The 24,168-nt window shown below is 42.4% G+C and overlaps 3 protein-coding genes across 3 annotated transcripts; all 3 read right to left on the bottom strand.

Annotated features, from left to right (window-relative positions):
- Positions 1–379: 379 nt before the first annotated feature.
- LOC120433512 (tripartite motif-containing protein 29-like) lies at positions 380–5,779 on the bottom strand. Its single transcript, XM_039599794.1, has 4 exons — positions 5,159–5,779; positions 904–1,125; positions 714–822; positions 380–405 (listed from the first exon to the last, which is right to left on the bottom strand). Exons 1-4 carry the CDS (start codon positions 5,777–5,779, stop codon positions 380–382), a joined length of 978 nt encoding a protein of 325 aa, XP_039455728.1.
- A 7,084-nt stretch (positions 5,780–12,863) lies between these two features.
- LOC120433506 (tripartite motif-containing protein 16-like) lies at positions 12,864–14,360 on the bottom strand. Its single transcript, XM_039599787.1, has one exon. It carries the CDS (start codon positions 14,358–14,360, stop codon positions 12,864–12,866), a length of 1,497 nt encoding a protein of 498 aa, XP_039455721.1.
- A 786-nt stretch (positions 14,361–15,146) lies between these two features.
- On the bottom strand, positions 15,147–23,599 carry LOC120439082 (tripartite motif-containing protein 29-like). Its single transcript, XM_039609764.1, has 2 exons — positions 22,392–23,599; positions 15,147–15,181 (listed from the first exon to the last, which is right to left on the bottom strand). The coding sequence occupies exons 1-2, from the start codon at positions 23,422–23,424 to the stop codon at positions 15,162–15,164; spliced, it is 1,053 nt and encodes a 350-aa protein (XP_039465698.1). The 5' UTR covers positions 23,425–23,599; the 3' UTR covers positions 15,147–15,161.
- Positions 23,600–24,168: the final 569 nt, after the last annotated feature.

Below are 24,168 nucleotides of genomic sequence, written 5' to 3'. Positions count from 1 at the left end.
ACACAGTTTTGGCGCGTTGGTAATGAGCGATACAGCAGCTGTATCGATCACGTGACTTTTTCTTAAAGCGACGCACGCAGCGATACAGGCTTCACTCTGTGAGCTTGATACATGCACCGGTGCGTCAGTGTTGCTGGACCCATCACTAATAGCATGTGTGTTATTTACAGAAGTTCACAAAGCACAGCTGTGATTGGTGGGGAACCAATAATCTTTCCACAAGAGCAGATTGACTGGGAAGACTTGGAGCCTAATGCCCCTCCATAATTGAATCCATAACTAGACATTAAACATCCCACATGAGCATTTCGGCTGATTCTGATATTGTTGTGGAAATCCTCCAAATGGAGATGTCGTTGCACTTGAACTAAAGGAGAACTCATTTGTTGCTTCCTTTTCTAAACCCTGGAGACAAACAAAAGGTTTGAGGTCTGAGCTCCTAGAGCTGATTGTTACTGTGAGTAAGTTTATTCTCTGGTGCTGCCCGATCCTGCTGAAGAATGATAATGAGTCTGGAAAGCTCCACACAACTTCCACTATTTGTGGTCTGGTCATCTGTGGTTCCACATTTCCACCTGAAGTGTTGATCACTTGATGGGAAACCTTATAATGCTGTCGGGGCGTTTTAATTTTCTGCATCCCAAACCCCATTACAGGTGGAGTTTCTTTTATAACCCAACTAGACTCTGTTGTGAGAGAGAAGAGCTGGTTACCTTGGCAGCGTAGGCCATAGACATATCCATCCTTCATACTCGTTGCATAATTGTCGTCACATACACCGATGGTCCAGTCACAGTCTTTGGAAATGCTGATCACCCATCCCTTAAAGTCAGGAACAAGAACTGTACCCTTAATGAGGAACAAGTTAGAAGAACAAAATTTCATCCACTGACTGTGGAAAACCTTCCTCTTGTCAGTGGACAGCGACATGCCAGGACCCAGAGACTGTGGCTCAAAGATCAGGTGTGAATCAGTGGGAACAAGCTCCTGGTGGTGTTCAGGATCTACCATAGTCAGCAATGATCCCCAGAACTGAGAAGCTTGCTTCACCATCTTCTCCCCATTCTGTCTCATCTCCTCAACCAGTTTGTCCCGATGGCTGCCCGGCTCCAGCCCTTTTCTCAGATCCATAAGGTTGGTGCATGAATCTGCTATAAATAGTGTTTCCTCATCAGCATCCCAAACACTATTACAGGTGGAGTTTCATTCATAACCAAACTAGACTCTGTTGTGAGAGAGAGGAGCTGGTTACCTTGGCAGCGTAGGCCATAGATATATCCATCCTTTATATAGTTTCCATAAGTGTCGTCACATACACCAATGGTCCAGTCACAGTCTTTGGAAATGCTGATCACCCATCTCTTAAAGTCAGGAACAGAAAGTGTACTCTTAATGAAGAACATGTGGGAAGAACAAAATTTCATCCACTGACTGTGGAAAACTTTCCTGTTGTCAGTGTGGAGAGACTATCAGAGAGATACAGCTGGATGACTCCGCTCAGTCGTCCACTCAGGGCTGAAGACTGGAGTTCAATATTCACGTCTGCCTGATCACACAGACCACCTGTTTCAAAGCACACCTGCACCTCCCAGGACGAGGTCTGGACTGGAAACTGAACCTAAGCTTATGGAGGTACTTCACAGATTGATGGAGGATAATTGTAGGCAACAGTGACAGGTGATGGATATGCACAGAAGAACTGATGCAAGATGACAGTGTCTATCGACCTCTGTCATTCCCACCAGCTGTCCAAAGTAATGGTCATGCTTTGCTTTCTGGCTGGAAGAATTTGCCAGACTCAAGGTTGCCCTGGAAAATCCACTGCCTGAGGATGCTACAGAGCACTTTAAGTACCAGATTTTGGTGGATCATCTGCAATATGAGGAAGCACTATTTATAGCAGATTCATGCACCAGTTCCCCACAATCTTCTACTGATACAATGGCCAGTATGGGTAACCTCACCAGATCGCTCTCACAAAAATTGCTGACCTCATGGAAGCCCCAAACGTTGCATGTGGTGACACCAGTGGGTGCATGTATTTTGCACTGAAAGTGAGAGCACTTATTTGGATGGTAGATCAGTGTGGACTCACAGGCCAGACTGAACCTAACTGTGTGTCCCATGTGACACGGCAGCTCACCAAGCTGCCTCAGGACATGCAGGCAGAGTTTATGAGGTTCTATGTGGATTATTATTCCCACTTTCCCGTATTTCTCTGATTGGCTTGATTATGAACTAAATATACAAGAGACAACATATGAATCTTGTTATAGTGAAGCTCGGAGTAAATCAGCACCTCGGACAGAGCGCCGCATTGACTGCAAGGTTGGTAAGAGCAGCAGTACTCTCCACACTATAACAGCCATGGTAAACACCAGCCTCAGGAATATCACACCCCAGCACCGAGCCAAAAGAAAGGTCTCCATACTGTCCTTACTGTACCTACACCCAACATTTACTTGCTCAGTGTGCACATTTTTCACACCTGACAGTAGATCCAAGAACAGTGTGAATCAAAACTAACAGGAGGTGTTGGCGATGTGGTTGTTTGCATCAGCAAAAGCATCTGTACCTAAAGCCACAGATGTTATTGAATCTATTTATACTTTTGTCTTACCTGGTTCAGCTGCTCCTGATCAAACCAAAGTTAGTGTTTCCTTTTACGAGCGAGACGTTCAATGAATTTATTGTAATGATTAAAACCTTCATGTTAGCTTCAGAAGTCCTTCAGTGTGGGTATTTTACAGGATTTAGTTTCACACAGTTCATTTCACCATTTCAAATTGTTCTTATGTAAACTTGTTCTTTTTTGTCATATGTGTCTAAACTTTAAAAAAGGCAGTTTTTATATTTCAAAAACTCACATTACATTTCATCCAGTAAACAAAAACATTTCACAACTTCAAACTCCAATAACTTTATAATTGATTAGATCATTTACAGTGTGTACACATGAAATTAAAGAGACTCTGTGTCCTAACCTCTTTCTGGAACTAATGGTGAACATTTCAAGTGTTTTCTTTGTTAATTTATACAATATAAGAAACGTATTATCAAGTTAAGTTTTCTGTTAGCCAAATTTAGGTTTTATATGTTGGTTTGTAAGTGACAGTTTTCTTGTCTAATGCTAACTGAACAGCTCAGACAACATGATTGGTCAGTTGCAGTCATTATGATATTGTAGGAACAACACTAACATGGGGTGATCAGATGCCATTGATTGAATTTATTAATTTCCCATAATACCTTATGTATGACATTCCTTTGCTGGGTTCCTTTATTTTCTTATTACGTATAAAAAAAGAAAATAAATGTTATGTAAAGTCACAATACCTGGTGATTATTTAAAGGCTTTGATGTTTGAGGCAGGATTCCTGCCAGCACTAAACAAATGTATTTATTGCAGTATCAGATTGCTGGAAATCGACAGCCCAGCCTGTAGATTATAAACCTTTATAGCAGAACAATAGTGCCCTGTATGTGCTTACAAGTTACTGTAGAACAATGAGCCTCGTCGTATCTAGTAAGACAAAACCTGGTGAGGTGTATGCTCAGTTTACAGTGTTTAATGTGCACCGGGATGAAATTAATGGTGCCAAAATGTTTTGCTTTATGTCTTATATGGTTAAACTATCTTCATTATGGAGGGTACATGGAGTTATATGAATGCCCTGACCAAAAAGACACTCAGTTAAACACTTCGAACAAATCTTAAAGGATAAACTTCAGGATGGGCTTCATTTTGGACACAGGCAGCAAGAATACATTATAACCTGGCAAATCTGGGTAAATTTCCTTTTTTTATATCAACAAAAAGTTAAATTGCATTGTTAACACTTTAATTAATCAAATAAAAACATTCCACAATAAAAAAAAAATTAACTTCATTTATTATTGATCAAATCATTTACAGTGAATGAAACAACACGTTTCTTTGTTGTCATTAATAAGGCCAAAGAGCTGTATGAGAGCACCAACAGTAGATGGACACAAACATCTTCATTTTGCAGATTAAATTAAGCAGAAAAATTAAAACTAAAAGACTTTGTTGATACATTGGAACCACATGCAAAAGATAAAAACTTATTGAAATTAAAAAACATGCAAGTGAATATAGATTTCAAGTCTGGCTTGAATTTTGTTCACTGAAAGTTTGCAATTCACAAATTCATCACTGAAGATTCTTCACATTGTATTCATCAATCACTTAAATTTATATTCATCTGGTGAAAAAAAACAAACAGAGCTACAATTAGCAAAGTTTACAAACCATCTCTGTGACACCAATAACTTTTCCACAGGAACAAGTAGACTGGTACGAGTAGCTGGAACTATGATCCCGGTACCTGTTACCATCCCAGTAGTAAACCTTCCCACATGAACACTTCCACTGCTGCTGCTGGGTCGTGCTGTCAATATTTTGTTTTCCCAGTTGAACAAATGGGGTCAGGTCCTGGATGTTGACGCTTACTTTGAGCTTCATTGTGATTATTTCTTCTCTCTGGTGCTGTCCGGTTCTGCTGAAGAAGGACAGCGTGGAGGCAGGAAAGTTCCACAACACCTCCACCTTTTCAGGTCGTGGTACAGGCTCGTCTCCATTCTCCCCCTGATATGTGATTAATGCAGAGGTTGTCGCAAGTTGGGTCCCAGTTTTGGCTGTGCCAGTATTTTGTGCTTTCAAACCTTGTGAAGTGGATGATTGAGAACCTTCATTTCTCTTTGTTGTGAGGCTGCTGAGCTGCTTATCCTCCCAGCACAGTCCATACACAGCTCCATCCTTCAAGTTCTTTGCAGACTTTTTATCACATAAACCAATCGTCCAATCAGACTCTTCGGACAGACTGACCACCCACCTCTGATAGCTGCTAGCTGTCTTGGTACTACAGATTAGAAGAGTTGCACAGCACTGTCCCAGCCAGCTGTTGTGGAAAACCTTCCTGTTGTCAGTGGACAGTAACACGTCTGGATCCAGAGACTGTGGCTCAAAGATCAGGTCTGAACCAGTGGGAACAAGCTCCTGGTGGTGTTCAGGATCAACCAGAGTCAGCAATGATCTCCAGAACTGAGACGCTTGATTCACCATCTTCTCCCCATTCTGTCTCATCTCCTCAACCAGTTTGTCCCGATGGCTGCCCGGCTCCAGCCCTTTTCTCAGATCCACAGCTTTGGCCTTCTCCACATCCTGATGCACCTGAGAATACATCTGCAGGAATCTGAAGGTGTCCTTCTCCTTCTGTGCTGCTTCCAGGCTGCTCTTGCTGGTTTTCAGGGACACCATACGAGCAGAGACTGAGCTCTGGACGCTGGTCAGAGAGATGTCACGCAGCTTAGTCACAGCCTCAATCAGACGCACACTGCAGCGACCCAGCTTCTCTCTTTCACTCTTCTCCCACTTTTCCAGACTCACATTCTCATCGTCTGTTTTCTCCTGTAAGATCAGCTGCTCAGCTTTCAGCTTCTCCAGGAGCTCTTTGTGGGCTGTGGAGAAGGTCTTCATATTGTGTAGGCGGTGCTGGTCCTCAATGGCGCAGGAAACACACACACAGGTCATGTCGTCCAAGCAGTAGTACTCCAGGAGCTTGCCGTGCTGAGAACATTTGGTGTTCCCACATAAATCCATGGGTTCAGTCAGAGGATGAGTCTGCAGTAACACAGGTGTGGTCAGGTGGGCCTGGAGGTGCTGGACACACATGGAGATCTCACACTTCATGCACGTCTTTGTTGCTGGTTTCCTGTCCTCTATACACATGTCACAGAGAATAGTTTGTGAATCCATCTTGATGTTTTCAGCAGAAGGTTTCTCTTCGATATTTGAATATTATTGAGTCTTTAATAAAGTTTTTGTTGCTTTCTGCAGTTTGATCAAATGTTGAATTTTGCTCCTTCTTTACTTGTTTCCTCCCTCTAACGCACTTTTGTGGTAGATTTTCAGGCAGATATTTTCATGCAGTGCTTGCACCGAACACTGAAGGGGTGGAGTCAGTTCAGTTTGACTGCAGCTGTTTTGAAATGATTACTTTTGTTGTTTTTTTCCTGAGAAGATAACCAGGCAGCTCTCTCTGGAACTGATCATTTATTAAGGTAATGCCAATAAAAATGTGTCCCCATATTTGGGTGTTAAACACAGTCTGCAGCTATGATACTCTAGTTAAAAAAAAAAAAAAAAGTCAGTGATACTTCAGCACAAACTATGAAGAGCAAGAGGATTTTTATGATTTATATCTGATCATGTGTTTAAAAGGTCTTCTTTGCTGGTTTCCTGTTTGTGGATCCGTCTGGATGTTTTCAGACATGTTTTGTTTTGTCTTTTTTAGCAGTATGTCCTGTTTCGATAAATTTAAAATGAACAATAGTGTTCAATAAAATCCTCTCCAGAATTTTCCTCTCAAACAAATAAAACTAATGCTGGGGGACACTGTGCTGAGGCTTTTGGAGGGTGTGTCGAGACATCCATTGTCACGGTGGGGTGTGCTATGTATTTTTTAAATGGAACCAAGAGTAGACACTGCAGGAGACGCAGCTGGTTTGCAAATCAAAAGTGAGCCTTTATTAGGGCTGAATGAAGGCAACCAACAAGAACACTAAGGAGAAAAACAGAAGTCTACAGCTAAACTGAGTACAGGTTATGAACAACGATGAAACTCTGAAAAAAATGACAACTATTATGTGGAATATGCCAGACCTTCAAGGCTTCACGAGGCTTCATCTGGGCATCACTACACAAAACTATTTTATAAATGCGTACATCCAACTCTGAGTAAATACTGTTTGTTTTTTTTACTGGTAATTTATGCATAATACAGGTTCAGCTTCATGAATCAGATAATTTTCTCGTTCAAAAACTAAAACTACGGATAACATCCTCTCCAGATAACAAATCCTTAAATCTCCTGATACACACAGATCACATTATATGCCCATGTTGGATTTTGAGACAAATTTTACGCTGCCAGCTTCACGTAGATCCACAAATGTTAAAAATTGTGAAAGTGGGACATGTGGGCTTCCTCTGTATTGCTTCATTTTTTGTTGGTTTTAAATAAATAAAATCTTTTTTTTCTTTGTCAAGTCTACTGACTCTGCTGCTCTTTGATGATCCACTCAGTACAGCACTGTACAACAGTTTTGATTGTGATCTATCCATTCACTTACGGTTGTCCTTTTCAGGGTCGTAGGAGGCGCTGAGGCCTTTACTAGCTGTCTTAGGGCAAGAGGCAGGGTACACCCTGAAAAGGTTGTCAGTCTGTCACATAGAGATAGACCAGCATTCACACCTCTAAGCAATTTAGAGTTTTCAATTAACCTATCTGACTGTTGGAGGAAGCCAGAGTACCCATGCAAACACAGGGAGAACATGCAAACTCCCCACAGAAAGCCCCTGGCCTGATAGTGGAATGGAACTCAAGCCCTTCTTGCTGTTAAGCAACAGTGCTAACCACCGTGCAACCGGTGTTATTTTATATATTGCACTTTGTACTGCTAAAACAAGTCAAGTCTGACTGCAGAAATATGGACTTTTTGTTGTTTGAACTTCAAGGGTATATGACCTGCATAGGTAATACTTTTAATGTTGGTGTACTGTGTAAATATATCGCAAGGAAGGACTATATACCATAAAGTATTTATTTCTCTGTATTATGTTCAAGAAATCAGCAGTAGAGAGATAAGTTCATATCTAATTATATTTTACAATGCATGCTTGTGCAACAGGTAGCAATCTGTTCATTATGTCATTTATTCCTTGTAAGAGAACCACATCACTCTACTTAGAAACAAGAGCAGAGGTGTTATTTGCACTTTATTTCAATAATGGATTTGCATCCTAACTGATGCCCCCTGGTGGCCACATTGATTATGATCTGGCAAATCTACTCCTTAAAACAGGGGTGTCCAATCTACGGCCCGTGGGCCAACTGCGTCCATTTTTAATTGGCCCGCAAGTAATTTTATAAATAGAATAGAATATGGCCCGCACTTCAACTTTTGCTTGAGTGTATTGTATTTCTTAGTTTTAACACCAGGGGGAGCTACTGTTGATCAAGGCAGTTGCTCCACCAAAAAGGACAATCACAGAAGAAATTTACCCCAAGTTACTAAACATGGCAGAACCAAAAAAGCGAAAGGTAGAAAGTGAGTGCAGAAAATTTCAGACACGGTGGGAGAGTGAATATTTCTTCAAAGAATTCAAGGGGACGTGTGTCTGTTTGATCTGCACTGAAACTGTGGCAGTTATGAAAGAGTATAATGTACGACGTCATTATGAAACCAAACATCAGGCCTGTGCATCCTACACTGGTGCTGAGCGAGAGCAGAAATTAAAGCAAATGGTAGCTCTCCTGCAGGGTCAGCAACAGTATTTTTTTCGTGCTCAAAAGGTCCAGGGAAAGGCTACAATAGCAGCTATGAGGTCGCCCAACTCATCGCAAGATATTGGCAAGCCTTTTTCAGATGGAGACCTCATAAAACACTGCCTCGTTAAAGTCACCGAAATAATGTGCCCGAGAAAAGTGCAGGACTTCAACAACGTCAGCATGTCCAGAAATACAGTTGTGCGACGCATTGAAGACTTGTCAGCCAACATTACACTGCAACTGTCTGATAAAGCTGTGCTTTTGATTTTTACTCCATCGCATGCGATGAGAGCACCAATGCCACAGACACCGCACAGCTGCTAATTTTTTTGCGGGGAGTGGACGAGAGCACGAGCACTTTAGGCCCGATTTACATACCCAGCGCAGCTGATACTCACCAGAATAATTTACTAAAATTATATGCACTCCTGTTATTAAGTCCAGTTCAGTCTGTTAATGTTGATAACTGTTTCAAACCAACATTAATAGGCGTGTTTCTAAGCCTAATAACTTAAATAACAAGCTTGAAATGCATCCGTCCCATTTTCCCCTTTATTGTTTTTTCTCTGTGCTGTAAATCTTCTGTCTAAGAAGAAATCTGAGGCTGCTGTTCTGAGAATGAGCTACCAAAGCTTTTTCTGAATAAATCAATCAAGATCCATTCATGGAAAGATGTGATGAAGGCAGTTTTGTCTTTAATTATATTCAACAATATAACATATTTGACCACTTTTAAGTGATTTTTCTAACTTTAATACACTAAACTTAAGGCTATATACCTAATTTCTAGTAAGTGGTCTTATATTTTTATGTATGTGGCCCTCAGTGAAAAAAGTTTGGACACCCCTGCCTTAAAACCTCTGCAACATTTGGCCCTTGAGATTTTGATAGCGTGGTTACTGTGCAATTGTCTAATGATGTTCCGAGATCAGCATAAGGGCAGGCACCCAGCATACGTCCGTCCCTGCAGAGAGACTCGGACACCTGCTTGGAGACTGCTGTTTCTCTACCAGAGCCACATCACTCCTCCTCAACTCCCTATGTAACTTACTCATCAGAGCAACAGCAGCCCTATCACAGTGTGGAGAGACTATCAGAAAGATATGCCGGGATGACTCTACTCACTCCTCCACTCAGGTGAAGACTGGAATTCACCACAAGAAGCTGGAGCTCAATATTCACGTCTGCCTGATCACACAGACCACCTGTTTCAAAGTACACCTGCACATCCCAGGAGGAGGTCTGGACTGGAAACCGAACCTGACGTTATGAAGGTACTTCACAGATTGATGGAGGATAATTGTAGGCTGCAGCGACAGGTGATGGATATGCACAGAAGAACTGATGCCTGCACTCCAGTTACTGCACCTCTGTTGCTGTTGTGGTCAAACACCTATTCTTCAGAGACATCTGAGCCAGCTCAATGGCAGCAATCTCTATAGAAAAAATGACAGAGTATCGACCCCTGTCATTCCCACCAGCTGTCCAATGTATTGGTCATGTTTTGCTTTCTGGTTGGGAGCCCAGAGAATTTGCCAGACTCAAGGTTGCCCTGGAAATTCCACTACCTGAGGATGCTACAGAGCACATTAAGTACCAGATAGATTTTGCTGGATCATCTGCAGTATTAGGAGGCACTTTTTATAGCAGACTCACGCACCAATTCCCCCACAATCTTCTACTGATACAATCGCCAGTTTCACCGAGCAGTATGGGCAACCTCACCAGCTAGCTCTCACAAAAATTGCTGACCTCATTCAAGCTCTGAACATTTGCATGTGATAACAATAGTGGGCGCAAGCAGTTTGCACTGAAAGTGAGAGCACTTATTTGAATGGTAGATCAGCTTGGAGTCACAGGCCAGACTGAACCTGTCATGGTCCGTGGTCCTGTGTCTGAGGAGTCTGTGTGTGTGTGGGATGCCCTGGTGGCCACACCCCCGGGCTGGACCATCACCGGCACCCCTGCTTTCCATCCGGGGCGATTACCTGCAGGACTATTTAACCCCGCGGATACTCCACGCCAGTCCGTTAATCACCTCTCTGTGGTAACTAGCCTCCCGCGAAAGCGTTGTACGGATGTATCATTTGAAATGCGTTAACTCTGCCTTCGTGTGTCTAGATTTCGATCCGGCGTCCTGTATCTGCCACCTGCCTGTCCTCCTGCTTGCTTGGACCACCCAGTGCATCACCTGGCCTCATCACTGACTCCTCGGATTCTCTTTCCACGGACTCTCACACTCCCTTCCCAAGTCCCACGGTCCCACTCCGATCGTAAGCCAACTACTCAAACCCCGTCTTGTTGTGTTTCCCTGTTTTCCCGGCTCACTAGTAATTTTCTCCCCTTTCTGTTGCAGCTTCCCACGGTCCCGATTTCGGCTTCCCCGCGTCATTTATTTCCCCGGGTTTTTCAGTTCCTCGCTTGCTTCTTTGGTCATGAGGGGTCACCTTTTGTTAAGATAATAAAGCGTTTTTTCTGCTTGCATTGGAGTCTGCTTTTGGATCCTTTGGGTGTACGCGCCTCTGCGCATGACAGAACCTAACTGTGTGTCCCATGTGACACAGCAGCTCACCAAGGTTCTTGTATCCTATGCGGATTATTATTCCCACCCTCCTGTATTTCTCTGATTGGCTTGACTATGAACTGAATATTCAAGAGACACGTATGAATCTTGTTACACTGAAGATCGGAGTAAATCAGCACCTTGGACAGAGCACTGCTACGACTGCAAGGGTGGTAAGAGCAGCAGTACTCTCCACACTATAACAGCCCTGGTAAACACCAGCTCCAGGAATATCACACCCCAGCACCGAGCCAAAAGAAAGGTCTCCTTACTGTCCTTACTGTACCTACACCCAGCATTTACTTGCTCAGTGTGCACATTTTTCACAGCTGACAGTAGATCCAAGAACAGTGTGAATCAAAACTAACAGGAGGTGTTGGCGATGTGGTTGTTTGCATCAGCAAAAGCATCTGTACCTAAAGCCACAGATGTTATTGAATATGTTTCTACTTTTGTCTTACCTGGTTCAGCTGCTCCTGATCAAACCAAAGTTAGTGTTTGTTTCCTTTTACGAGCGAGACGTTCAATGGATTTATTGTAATGATTAAAACCTTCATGTTAGCTTCAGAAGAAGAGCATTTAACAGGGTTTACTTTCACACAGTTCATTTCACCATTTCACAGTGTTCGTATGTAAACTTGTTTTTTTTTCTTTGTCGTATTTGAGTAAAGTTGAAAAAAAAAGTTAGTTTTTATATTTCAAAAACTCACGTTACATTTCATCCAGTCAATAAAAACATTCCACAACTTCAAACTAAAATGACTTTGTAGTTAGTTTATGGACATATGTATATTTAGTGTTGCTGTCCCTCGTTGTCCATGTGTGTGTGTGTGTGTGCGTGTGTGTGTGGTGGAACTCTCTCTGACGCTGGATTGTTGTGTGACTTCACATTAGTCTCCTTACAAGTTAGTGAAGGTTAGTCTGCCACAATTGTGGTGTTTCTGACGGCTGCCTCTGTGTTTTCCTAGGATTGTGGGAACGAGAGGGCAGCCAGCATGGGTGCTGCAACAGGGAGGAGCGGAGACACACTAACACTAGGAAGAGGAAATAAATAAACGCCCTGTTTTCATTGCACAAAGTCCAGCATTTGAGTCCTATTTCCCCCATCCCAACGTCTGCCAGCGCAGTCCGTGACAGACTTACTGATTAGATCAATAATAGTATGTACACAGGAAATGAAAGCAATGTAGTACTTGTCACTCTGTATCCTAACCTCTTTCTGGAACTAATGGTGAACATTTCAAGTGTTTTCTTTTTTAATTTATACAATATAGCAAACATATTATTGAGTTAGGTTTTCTGTTAGCCAAGTGAGAGTTCTCTTGTCAAATGCTGACTGAACAATTCAGACATCATGATTGATCAGTTATAGTTATTATGATATCGTAGGAACAACACCAACACGGGTGATCAGATGCCATTGATTGGATTTATTAATTTCCCATAATATCTTATGGATGACGTTCCCTTGCTGGGTTCCTTTATTTTCTTATTATGTATTTTAAGAAAAAGAAAACTGTCAACATTTTAATTAAACAAATAAAAACATTCCAAACTAAACATCAACTTAATTTATTATTGATCAAATCATTTACAGTGTATCAAAAACAGAAGTTTCTTTGTTCTCATTAATAAGGCCAAAGAGCTGTGTGAGAGCCCCAACAGTAGATGGAGACAAACATCTTCAACTTGCAGGTGAAATCAAAAAGAAAACTAAAAACTAAAGGACTTCGTTGCTACATTGGAAAGAAATGCAAAAGATAAGTAAAATTGTAAAACATGCAAGTGAATATGCATTTCATGTTTGATTTGAATTTTGTTTACTCTTTAAATTTTACAAATTCATAACTAAAGATTCATCACACTGAATTCACCAGTGACTTAAATTTATATTCATCTTGTGAAAACAAACAAACAAACAAACAAACAAACAAACAGAGCTACAATTAGCAAAGTTTACAAACCATCTCTGTGACACTAAGAGCTTTTCCACAGGAACAAACAGACTGGTGGGAGTAGCCGGAACTATGATCCCGGTACCTGTTACCATCCCAGTAGTAATCTTTCCCACATGAACACTTCCACTGCTGCTGCTGGGTCGTGCTGTGGATATTTTGCTTTCCCAGTTGGACAAATGGGACCAGGTCCCAGTTGTTGATGCTTACTTTAAGCTTCATTGTGATTATTTCTTCTCTCTGGTGCTGTCCGGTTCTCCTGAAGAAGGACAGCGTGGAGGCAGGAAAGTTCCACAACACCTCCACCTTTTCAGGTCGTGGTACAGGCTCATCTCCATTCTCCCCCTGATATGTGATTAATGCAGAGGTTGTCACGAGTTGGGTCCCAGTTTGGACTGTGCCAGTATTTTGTGCTTTCAAACCTTGTGAAGTGGATGAATGAGAACCTTCATTTCTCTTTGTTGTGAGGCTGCTGAGCTGCTTATCTTCCCAGCACAGTCCATACACAGCTCCATCCTTCAAGTTCTTTGCAGATGTTTTTTCACATAAACCAATCATCCAATCAGACTCTTCGGACAGACCGACCACCCACCTCTGATAGCTGCTGGCTGTCTTGGTACTACAGATTAGAAGAGTTGCACAGCACTGTCCCAGCCAGCTGTTGTGGAAAACCTTCCTGCTGTCTTTGGACAGCGACATGCCAGGACCCAGAGACTGTGGCTCAAAGATCAGGTCTGAACCAGTGGGAACAAGCTCCTGGTGGTGTTCAGGATCAACCAGAGTCAGCAATGATCCCCAGAACTGAGACGCTTGATTCACCATCTTCTCCCCATTCTGTCTTATCTCCTCAACCAGTTTGTCCCGATGGCTGCCCGGCTCCAGCCCTTTTCTCAGATCCACAGTCTTGGCCTTCTCCACATCCTGATGCACCTGAGAATACATCTGCAGGAATCTGAAGGTGTCCTTCTCCTTCTGTGCTGCTTCCATGCTGCTCTTGCTGGTTTTCAGGGACACCATACGAGCAGAGACTGAGCTCTGGACGCTGGTCAGAGAGATGTCACGCAGCTTAGTCACAGCCTCAATCAGACGCACACTGCAGCGACCCAGCTTCTCTCTTTCACTCTTCTCCCACTTTTCCAGACTCACATTCTCATCGTCTGTTTTCTCCTGTAAGATCAGCTGCTCAGCTTTCAGCTTCTCCAGGAGCTCTTTGTGGGCTGTGGAGAAGGTCTTCATATTGTGTAGGCGGTGCTGGTCCTCAATGGCGCAGGAAACACACACACAGGTCATGTCGTCCAAGCAGTAGTACTCCAGGAGCTTGCCGTGCTGAGAACATTTGGTGTTCCCACATAAATCCATGGGTTCAGTCAGAGGATGAGTCTGCAGTAACACAGGTGTGGTCAGGTGGGCCTGGAGGTGCTGGACACACATGGAGATCTCACACTTCATGCACGTCTTCTTTGCTGGTTTCCTGTCCTCTGCACACATGTCACAGAGAATAGTTTGTGGATCTGTTCTTCTCCTTTTTGTTTGTATGCTGTCAGACATGTTTTCACAGCAGGAAGTCCTCCTTAGATTTGTTGAGTATAATTGAGTGTTGAATAAAGTCCTTGTCGCTTTCTTTCTGACTCTTTTTTAGAAAAAACTTTGAATTTGATGAACTCCTGAGTTTTGCTTGTTTCTTGCCTGTTTGTGATCACCGTGTTCAGTCTGCTCAGGAGCGCTGCACAACACTTTCAATTCCCTGAAAACTCCACACTGAAGGGGTGGAGTCAGACAAATGTGACTGCAGCTGTTTTATTATGTTTGCAATTCAGTTTAATTTCCTCCAAGATTGACAAGAAACACTCAAAATGTTAAAACACTGAATAAAATCCAGGCAGCAATAAGCCAGTTATAATTAGCACAAGATTTTAGGAGCTATTTAATATTCACATTTTCTCACTTCATATGTTTTGTACAGAAGCACATATTCATTTAGCTCCAAAATAAGCATCATCATTAAATGAAACAAAGAGGATGTTGGAGTTCTCACACCTCATATAGGTCTTCTTTGCTGGGTGTTCTTTCCTCTTTCACACAGAACAGCTTGTGGATCGGCCGGTGTTTTTAGATGTTTATTTAAATCTGGATCTCCTGATTTGATTTGTTGAATGTGATTCAGTCCTGAAAGAATCTCTGCTGCTCTTTGTTTGACTCCAGTTCAATGAACAGAAGTATTTTCTAGCCTGGTCTCTCAGTCTTTTATCCATCCAGTAGCACCGTACAACAGTTTGGATTATCTGGAAGTTAGTTTGCACTTTGCAGTGCTAAAGCAAATAGAGAACAGGCAGAATCAGGCAAGTTTAACTGCAGAAATATGGACATGTTAGAAAAAACAATCAGAGTTTGATTTGTAAACACACTTTTGTGCTAGGGTAGAAAAGACATGGACTTGTAATAAAATGCAACCAAATTACGAAATCCATGTAGCATTTTTTCCGTTGTTGTGCTGACATTAAAATACTGTTAATTTGCCATAATATAGCTTATGGATGACATTCCTTCACTGGCGTTCAGTTGCCCTTATTTTCTATCATGTGTGACAAAGAGGAAACATTTAAAGTCACAATACCTGGTGATTATTTAAAGGCTTTGATGTTTGAGGCAGGATTCCTGCCAGCACTGAACAACTGTATTTATCAGATTGTTGCAAACTGACCACCCTGCCTGTAGATTATAAACATTTATAGCAGAACAATAGTTCCCTGTATGTGCCTACAAGTTACTTTAGAACAATGAGCCTGCTCTTATCTAATGAGACAAAAACTCATCAGATTATGTGTCATTGCATTGGTGTAACTCGGGGCCTCTTTAACTGCCTGGGAAGTCTCTGCTTTTGAGGAGTTAGCTCTGCAGGTGGGGGGGATCTGCCAGAGGTGGAGGATGGACTCAACCTTAGTGTCTATTGTCTTATATAGTCTGGGAGTTTACTGAATGTTGGAGTGGGTGTAGTTTTTCCTCTGCGGTGGGGTCGGTGGGGCTCTGTGGTGCCATCGGTGGATTTTGGGTAACTCAGGTACCTGCTGGGGTCAGCAGGAGTCAGCTGGCTCCAGGGTGGTCCTCCAGCTTTCCTCGCCATTACTAATTTGCTTCCTTCCTCCCGCTCCTTCACACCACCACACATGCAGGGGCTTGAGGTACAGGTGAGTGACTGAGGTGCAGGGGAGGCATTCCTCCTCTGTCCCCTCCTGGATACCCGTGTCTCAATTTTATTCCACAATGTACTTACATTCTCATGACACATACACTGAATGGTGTCCAGAGGGGGGGTCTGTTCATTCAGCCTCACCTCTGGTGCCTGTGCCCAATTCTCAATTTTAAATTGCATATAGACATTCAGGGTCCTGGGGAGGGGCCGAGCTGACACCAGCTGATAGTTTCAGGCCACCATGGTAACAAATGAAGAAAACTGAGTTACAGATAAGTGATCGCAGGAAAACAGAGCCTTACCTGTGGCTCATCACAGATTCTTCTGTATGGTCTTTTTTTAGATTACAAAAGTTTCAACTTACACCCTTCAGGCAACATAAATAAATAAATGAGGCTAAAATACTGTATACTTCTACAGACGTTCAGCCAGACTGTTAAATTATGTGTAGACTGATACATCAGAAGATATTATGGTGTCCCTACAATATGAGTGAATGAACTCTAAAATATTACCAACACTTATTCATTGTTTTCAGGTTTACTGTGGATTGTAATTATTTATGAAAAACAAAAACAATAAAAATATTTTTGCAATTCGTTTTCACAATCTCGAAAACAGAGGTGAGATGTCAGGATGTTTTTGTTGTGTATCTAATGGTATTATAATAATGATTCCTTAAAGACTTTTACCTTTATTTTTACTCATGTTGCCATAGTAACTTTAAACCTTGAATGCATACTGAGTAAATACACAAAGCATTGCAACAAACCACACGTTGCTTCATTGTGTTAAACAGTTCACTCTGGGGCCATGACCAAACTTCCAGTTCCTCTTTACACATACTGAGGTTTGATAACAAGAATAACACGACACCACATTCCCACCAGAGCTAAAGTGTTTTTAGGAGACATCAAGTTTCATGCTCTGCAGAAGATGTATGATCAGATTTTCTTGTTCAATTTAATAACTGTAAATAGTCAATGCAGCAATTAAAGCAAAGTATCTATAACAAGCCAAATTGTTCTTCCTATTTAAGTTCTGCAGGCTGATGGAGAAATAAGCATGTAGCTTAACTTAAACTTCATACAAATGTTTACACAATATTTTCCATCAGTCATATCTTTTTAAGTAGTGGCCCTTCCTGTCATGGTCTGACATGTTGTAATACACGGGTCTATATGTACTCTGGCACTGTAACACTATACATACTATTGTGAATAATTAAAAAAATCAATACATGATTAAAAAAAGGGGGGTGGGCACACTGAACGATGTCCAGAGGGGGGTCTGTTCATTCAGCCTCACTTCAAGTGCTGGTGCCCACTTCACAATTTTATTTTTTATGTAGATATTGAGGGTTCTTGGGAGAACTGGAGGCTGGGAGCAGGAGCTGGCTGTCTGGTTAGAGTCTTGGTTGGTGGGCTCTTCTGCTTGGACTGGGGCGGTCTGATTGTCTTCCTCCCAAATTAAAGGGGAGCATCTCCTGGGTCTTGGGGGGTTTGACCCTCTGGGGGTTTTAGTGCTTAGACCTGGAAGTATAGTGTGTGTGTGTGTGTGTGTGTGTGTGTGTGTATACAGCATTCATTTCTGTGTCTCCATTTTGGCTAAATGTGTGAGTATTTGTATATGTGTGCATGAGATTAGGAATGCGTGCTTGTGTCTGTGTGTGCCTGTTTTTTAATGTCTATGAGTCAGGTCAGAACATCTCAGGCTCCCCCAAGTGAGGGGCATTTCTCCCCCGCCACACTCCCTGTCTGTCCCGGTCTATTGGTGGATCTCAGTGTCTGGGGCTGAGTGCTCAGGTGTGTACTGGCTCATTCTCAGCATTTTCTTGGGGGGGCTGTGCCCCTTGGTCTGTTTGACCCCTGCTGGGTGGTGTGGTGCTGTTGGGATCTCGGGTCTCTGGGCTCAAAGCTCGGTCTGCTGTGGCCCTATATGCCATGTGTCATACATATAAAGCCAGAAATGGTTCAAACTAAAAGAATTTGTTGCTACATTGAAAACAAATACCAAAGCTAAACATATTTAATTAATAAAATAAAATGACATTAAAAAAAAACACAATTTTTTATTTTTTTAAATTTACATTTCTATGTTATGTGATTCATCATATGACAAGTTAATCACTGAAGCTGCACAATTTCTTCACAGTTAATGAATCTGAAAGACAGTCAGTTACATTGATATTCATACAGGGACAGAAAATGACTAAATGATCAGCAGAGTTTGAATTAACAGAGTTTACAAACCATTTCTGTGACACATGGACCACCAATCATTTTTCCACAAGAACAATTAGCCTGGGAAGAAAAGCGGGACATATTATTCCTGTACCCATAACCATCCCTGTAGTAAACATTTCCACATGAGCACTTCCATTCCTGCCTCTGGGTCGTGTTTTAGGCAGTTTCCTTTCCCAGTCGTACAAATGGAGTCAGTTCCTTGTTGTTCAGGCTCATCTCAATAGTTATTATTTCTTCCCTCTGGTGCTGTCCGGTTCTGCTGTAGAAGGAGAGTGAGGAGGCATCAAAGTTCCACAACACCTCCACCTTTTCAAGTTGTAGCATGGCCTCATCACCATTCTCCTCCACATACGTAATTAACTCAGATGGTTAATTTCCCAGACCCATGTGTTGATTTGCTGTATTGGCCATGTTACTTTCTCATTTCCTCATTAAACGATGCATCAGAATCATCATCATTCTCAATAAAAGACAACCAAATGATGAAATTTGGGCATCAGTGAGCCAGTAATAGTTTAGCACAAAATCTTAAAATCTGTTTATCATTAAGCCATGTTTTCTCGATTCATAAGTACAGTCTCAGTTCATGCTCAAGCTATCTGCTGTTCTCTCCTAGAAACGCTGTCAAACCTAAATGACCATGTGGTCCCAGCCAGGGAATGACTTGTTACAACAGTCTGAGGGAGTCTCCTTGTACGCTAAAGACTCACTGTGCATGTGTCAGTGCAGCTCTGGTTGTTTCACTCTCTATAACAGAAATATTTTCCAGCACACAGACTCTGGATCTCATCACATTCTGAATATTTCAGCTCTCAGTGTAAACTGTGTTTTTTCTCTTTATTGTGTGAAGTTTTTAAAAAGGCAGTTTTTATATTTCAAAAACTCACGTTACGTTTCATCCAGTCAATAAAAAAATTCTGCATCCTTAAACTCCAGTGACTTTATTATTGATTATATCATTTACAGCGTGTACACAGGAAACTAAATATTTCTGTTTACTTACATGAATCTGTATCTTAATCTCCTCCCATCAGACCCGCACAGCCATAAATGCACATGATCCAGTATGAAAGACACAAGATTAGCCAAAGTGCCTGCTGTGTGCTGGATAACGTCTGTAAACAGGCCCTAGAGGATGTTCGGGAGTCTATTTGAAGTATGTTGAAAGTTTACTTTAATACAAAAACATGTCAACTACCCCAGCTGCAAAGCAGTAACACTTTCAACACCACCAGATGAAGACGAATACTTTAAAATAGCTACATTAGATTGAAACCCCAGAACAGAATGACAGCATTAAATGAAAAACCTCATGATGCATCACAATAATTTAAATTAACACCAACTTACAGCAATCAGTTAAATTTATACTTATTCAGTGACAGAAAAACAAAGACCACCACTCAGTAAAGGTCACAAACCACCTGTGTGACATGTCTACAAAGAAGTTTTCCACAGGAACAACAACCTTGACAAGTGGAGCCAGACATATTGTCCCGGTACCTGTTACCATCCCAGGAGTAATCTTTCCCACATGAACACTTCCACTGCTGCTGCTGGGTGGTGCTGTGGATATTTTGCTTTCCCAGTTGGACAAATGGGGCCAGGTCCCAATTGTTGATGCTTACTTTGAGCTTCATTGTGATTATTTCTTCTCTCTGGTGCTGTCCGGTTCTGCTGAAGAAGGACAGCGTGGAGGCAGGAAAGTTCCACAACACCTCCACCTTTTCAGGTCGTGGTACAGGCTCTTCTCCATTCTCCCCCTGATATGTGATTAATGCAGAGGTTGTCACGAGTTGGGTCCCAATTTTGGCTGTGCCAGTATTTTGCACCTTCAAACCTTGTGAAGTGGATGATTGAGAACCTTCTTCTCTCCTTGTTGTGAGGCTGCTGAGCTGCTTATCTTCCCAGCACAGTCCATACACAGCTCCATCCTTCAAGTTCTTTGCAGATGTTTTTTCACATAAACCAATCGTCCAATCAGACTCTACAGGCAGACTGACCACCCACCTCTGATAGCTGCTGGCTGTCTTGGTACTACAGATTAGAAGAGTTGCACAGCACTGTCCCAGCCAGCTATTGTGGAAAACCTTCCTGTTGTCTTTGGACAGCGACATGCCAGGATCCAGAGACTGTGGCTCAAAGATCAGGTCTGAACCAGTGGGAACAAGCTCCTGGTGGTGTTCAGGATCAACCAGAGTCAGCAATGATCCCCAGAACTGAGACGCTTGCTTCACCATCTTCTCGCCATTCTGTCTCATCTCCTCAACCAGTTTGTCCCGATGGCTGCCCGGCTCCAGCCCTTTTCTCAGATCCACAGTCTTGGCCTTCTCCACATCCTGATGCACCTGAGAATACATCTGCAGGAATCTGAAGGTGTCCTTCTCCTTCTGTGCTGCTTCCAGGCTGCTCTTGCTGGTTTTCAGGGACACCATACGAGCAGAGACTGAGCTCTGGACGCTGGTCAGAGAGATGTCACGCAGCTTAGTCACAGCCTCAATCAGACGCACACTGCAGCCACCCAGCTTCTCTCTTTCACTCTTCTCCCACTTTTCCAGACTCACATTCTCATCGTCTGTTTTCTCCTGTAAGATCAGCTGCTCAGCTTTCAGTTTCTCCAGGAGCTCTTTGTGGGCTGTGGAGAAGGTCTTCATATTGTGTAGGCGGTGCTGGTCCTCAATGGCGCAGGAAACACACACACAGGTCATGTCGTCCAAGCAGTAGTACTCCAGGAGCTTGCCGTGCTGAGAACATTTGGTGTTCCCACATAAATCCATGGGTTCAGTCAGAGGATGAGTCTGCAGTAACACAGGTGTGGTCAGGTGGGCCTGGAGGTGCTGGACACACATGGAGATCTCACACTTCATGCACGTCTTCTTTGCTGGTTTCCTGTCCTCTGCACACATGTCACAGAGAATAGTTTGTGGATCTGTTCTTCTCCTTTTTTTATATGTTGTCAGACATGTTTTCCCATGTCTGAATATAATTCAGTGTTAAAATCAATTTATTGCTTTCTTTTGGACTCTCTTTTAATGAAATTCCCCATGAACCTCAATAATTATTGGGTTTTGTTCTTTTTATTTAACCTGTTTCTGGCCAAAGTGCTAAGTGTGCAACACACTCAATTCTCTGGGAGATATTATCTCACTACTGCTAAACCACACACTCAAGGAGTGGCCAGATAAGTTTGACTGCAATTGTTTTCTAATGTTAGTAGTTCAGTTTAATGTCCTCCAAGATAAACAGGAAACATGCTCAATGTCACAAATACAGAGTAAGCAAGCGATGAAATTCAGGCAGCAATACGCCAGCGATCATTTGGCACAAGAGTGTTGAATTTGCATCACTTATGATAACCAAACCCACTTTAAACTTTCTTTGCAAGTTTTAGCAGTAATCAGACTTTTCCACAGCTAGCACCACATGTTCATTGAAAGATTCAGCATTTTAAGAGGAATTAAAAGCTAATGTGGTTAATAAGAAATGTGGTGATGTGGGTTTTGGACAACAGCATGAACATTAGTTACAGAAGTTCACAAAGCACTGCTGTGATTGGTGGGGAACGATTAATCTTTCCACAAGAGCAGATTGACTTGGAAGAGTTGGAGAATAAAGACCCTGAGTAATTGAGTCCAGAACTAGACTTACCATAAATTTTCCCACATGAGCATTTTGACTGATTCTGATATTGGTTCTGAACTCCTCCAAATGTAAATGCACTTGCACCTGACCCAAAGGGCGACACATTTGTCGCTTCCTTTTCTAAACCCTGGAGACAAACAAAAGGCTTGAGGCCTGAGCTGGTAGAGCTGATTGTTACTGTGAGTAAGTTTATTCTCTGGTGCTGCCCGATCCTGCTGAAGAATGATAATGAGTCAGGAAAGCTCCACACAACCTCCACTATTTGTGGTCTGGTCATCTGTGGTTCCACATTTCCACCTGGAGTGTAGATCACTTGTTGGGAAACCACTGGCTTATAATGCTGTTGGGGCGTTTCAATTTTCGCCTTCCCAAACAACATTGAATGTTCACTTTGAATCATAACCAAACTAGACTCTGTTGTGAGAGAGAAGAGCTGGTTACCTTGGCAGCGTAGGCCATAGATATATCCATCCTTCATACTGGCTGCATAAGTGTCGTCACATAAACCGATGGTCCAGTCACAGTCTTTGGAAATGCTGATCACCCATCTCTTAAAGTCAGAAATAGGAATTGTATTCTTAATCAAAAACAAGTGGGAAGAACAAAACTTCATCCATTGACTGTGGAAAACCCTCCTGTTGTCAGTGGACAGCGACATGCCAGGACCCAGAGACTGTGGCTCAAAGATCAGGTCTGAACCAGTGGGAACAAGCTCCTGGTGGTGTTCAGGATCAACCAGAGTCAGCAATGATCCCCAGAACTGAAACGCTTGCTTCACCATCTTCTCCCCATTCTGTCTTATCTCCTCAACCAGTTTGTCCCGATGGCTGCCCGGCTCCAGCCCTTTTCTCAGATCCACAGTCTTGGCCTTCTCCACATCCTGATGCACCTGAGAATACATCTGCAGGAATCTGAAGGTGTCCTTCTCCTTCTGTGCTGCTTCCATGCTGCTCTTGCTGGTTTTCAGGGACACCATACGAGCAGAGACTGAGCTCTGGACGCTGGTCAGAGTGATGTCACGCAGGTTAGTCACAGCCTCAATCAGACGCACACTGCAGCCACCCAGCTTCTCTCTTTCACTCTTCTCCCACTTTTCCAGACTCACATTCTCATCGTCTGTTTTCTCCTGTAAGATCAGCTGCTCAGCTTTCAGCTTCTCCAGGAGCTCTTTGTGGGCTGTGGAGAAGGTCTTCATATTGTGTAGGCGGTGCTGGTCCTCAATGGCGCAGGAAACACACACACAGGTCATGTCGTCCAAGCAGTAGTACTCCAGGAGCTTGCCGTGCTGAGAACATTTGGTGTTCCCACATAAATCCATGGGTTCAGTCAGAGGATGAGTCTGCAGTAACACAGGTGTGGTCAGGTGGGCCTGGAGGTGCTGGACACACATGGAGATCTCACACTTCATGCACGTCTTCTTTGCTGCTTTCCTGTTTTCTATACACATGTCACAGAGGATAGTTTGTGGATCCATGTTGATGTTTTCAGCAGAAGGTTTTTCTTCGATATTTGAATATTATTGAGTCTTCAATAAAGTTTTTTTGGCTCTTGGCAGTTTGACAAAATGTTGAATTTTGCTTCGTCTTTGCTTGTTTCCTCCCTCTAACGCACTTTTGTGGTAGTTTCTCAGGCAGATATTTTCATGTAGTTCGTCCACCAAACACTAAAGGGGTGGAGTCAGTTCAGTTTGACTGCAGCTGTTTTGAAATGATTACTTTTGAGTTGTTTTTTTCTCAGAAGATAACCAGGCAGCTCTCTCTGGAACTGATAATTTATCAATGTAGGTCCAATAAAAATGTCTGCCCATATTTGGGTGTTAAACACACTGAGTCTGCAGCTATGAGATTCTAGCAAAAAAATAAAAATAAAAAATAAGTCAGTGATAATTCAGCACAAAGTATGATGAGCAAGAGGATTTTTATGATTTATTTGTGGGCTTGAATGCGAGACCTTCAAGGCTTCACGAGGCTTCATCTGGGCATCACTACACAAAACTATTTTATAAATGCGTACATCCAACTCTGAGTGAATACTGTTATTTTTCACTGGTAATTTATGCATGATACAGATTCAGCTTCATGAATCAGATAATTTTCTCATTCAAAAACTACGGATAACATCCTCTCCAGATAACAAATCCTTAAATCTCCTGATACACACAGATCACGTTATATGCCCATGTTGGATTTTGAGACAAATTTTATGCTGCCAGCTTCAC

Source organism: Oreochromis aureus, linkage group 3, assembly GCF_013358895.1.
Source record: "Oreochromis aureus strain Israel breed Guangdong linkage group 3, ZZ_aureus, whole genome shotgun sequence".
NCBI classification, from domain to species: Eukaryota; Metazoa; Chordata; class Actinopteri; order Cichliformes; family Cichlidae; genus Oreochromis; species Oreochromis aureus.
Note: the sequence above shows the minus strand (reverse complement) of the source record. Positions and strands in the feature narration are given on the sequence as shown.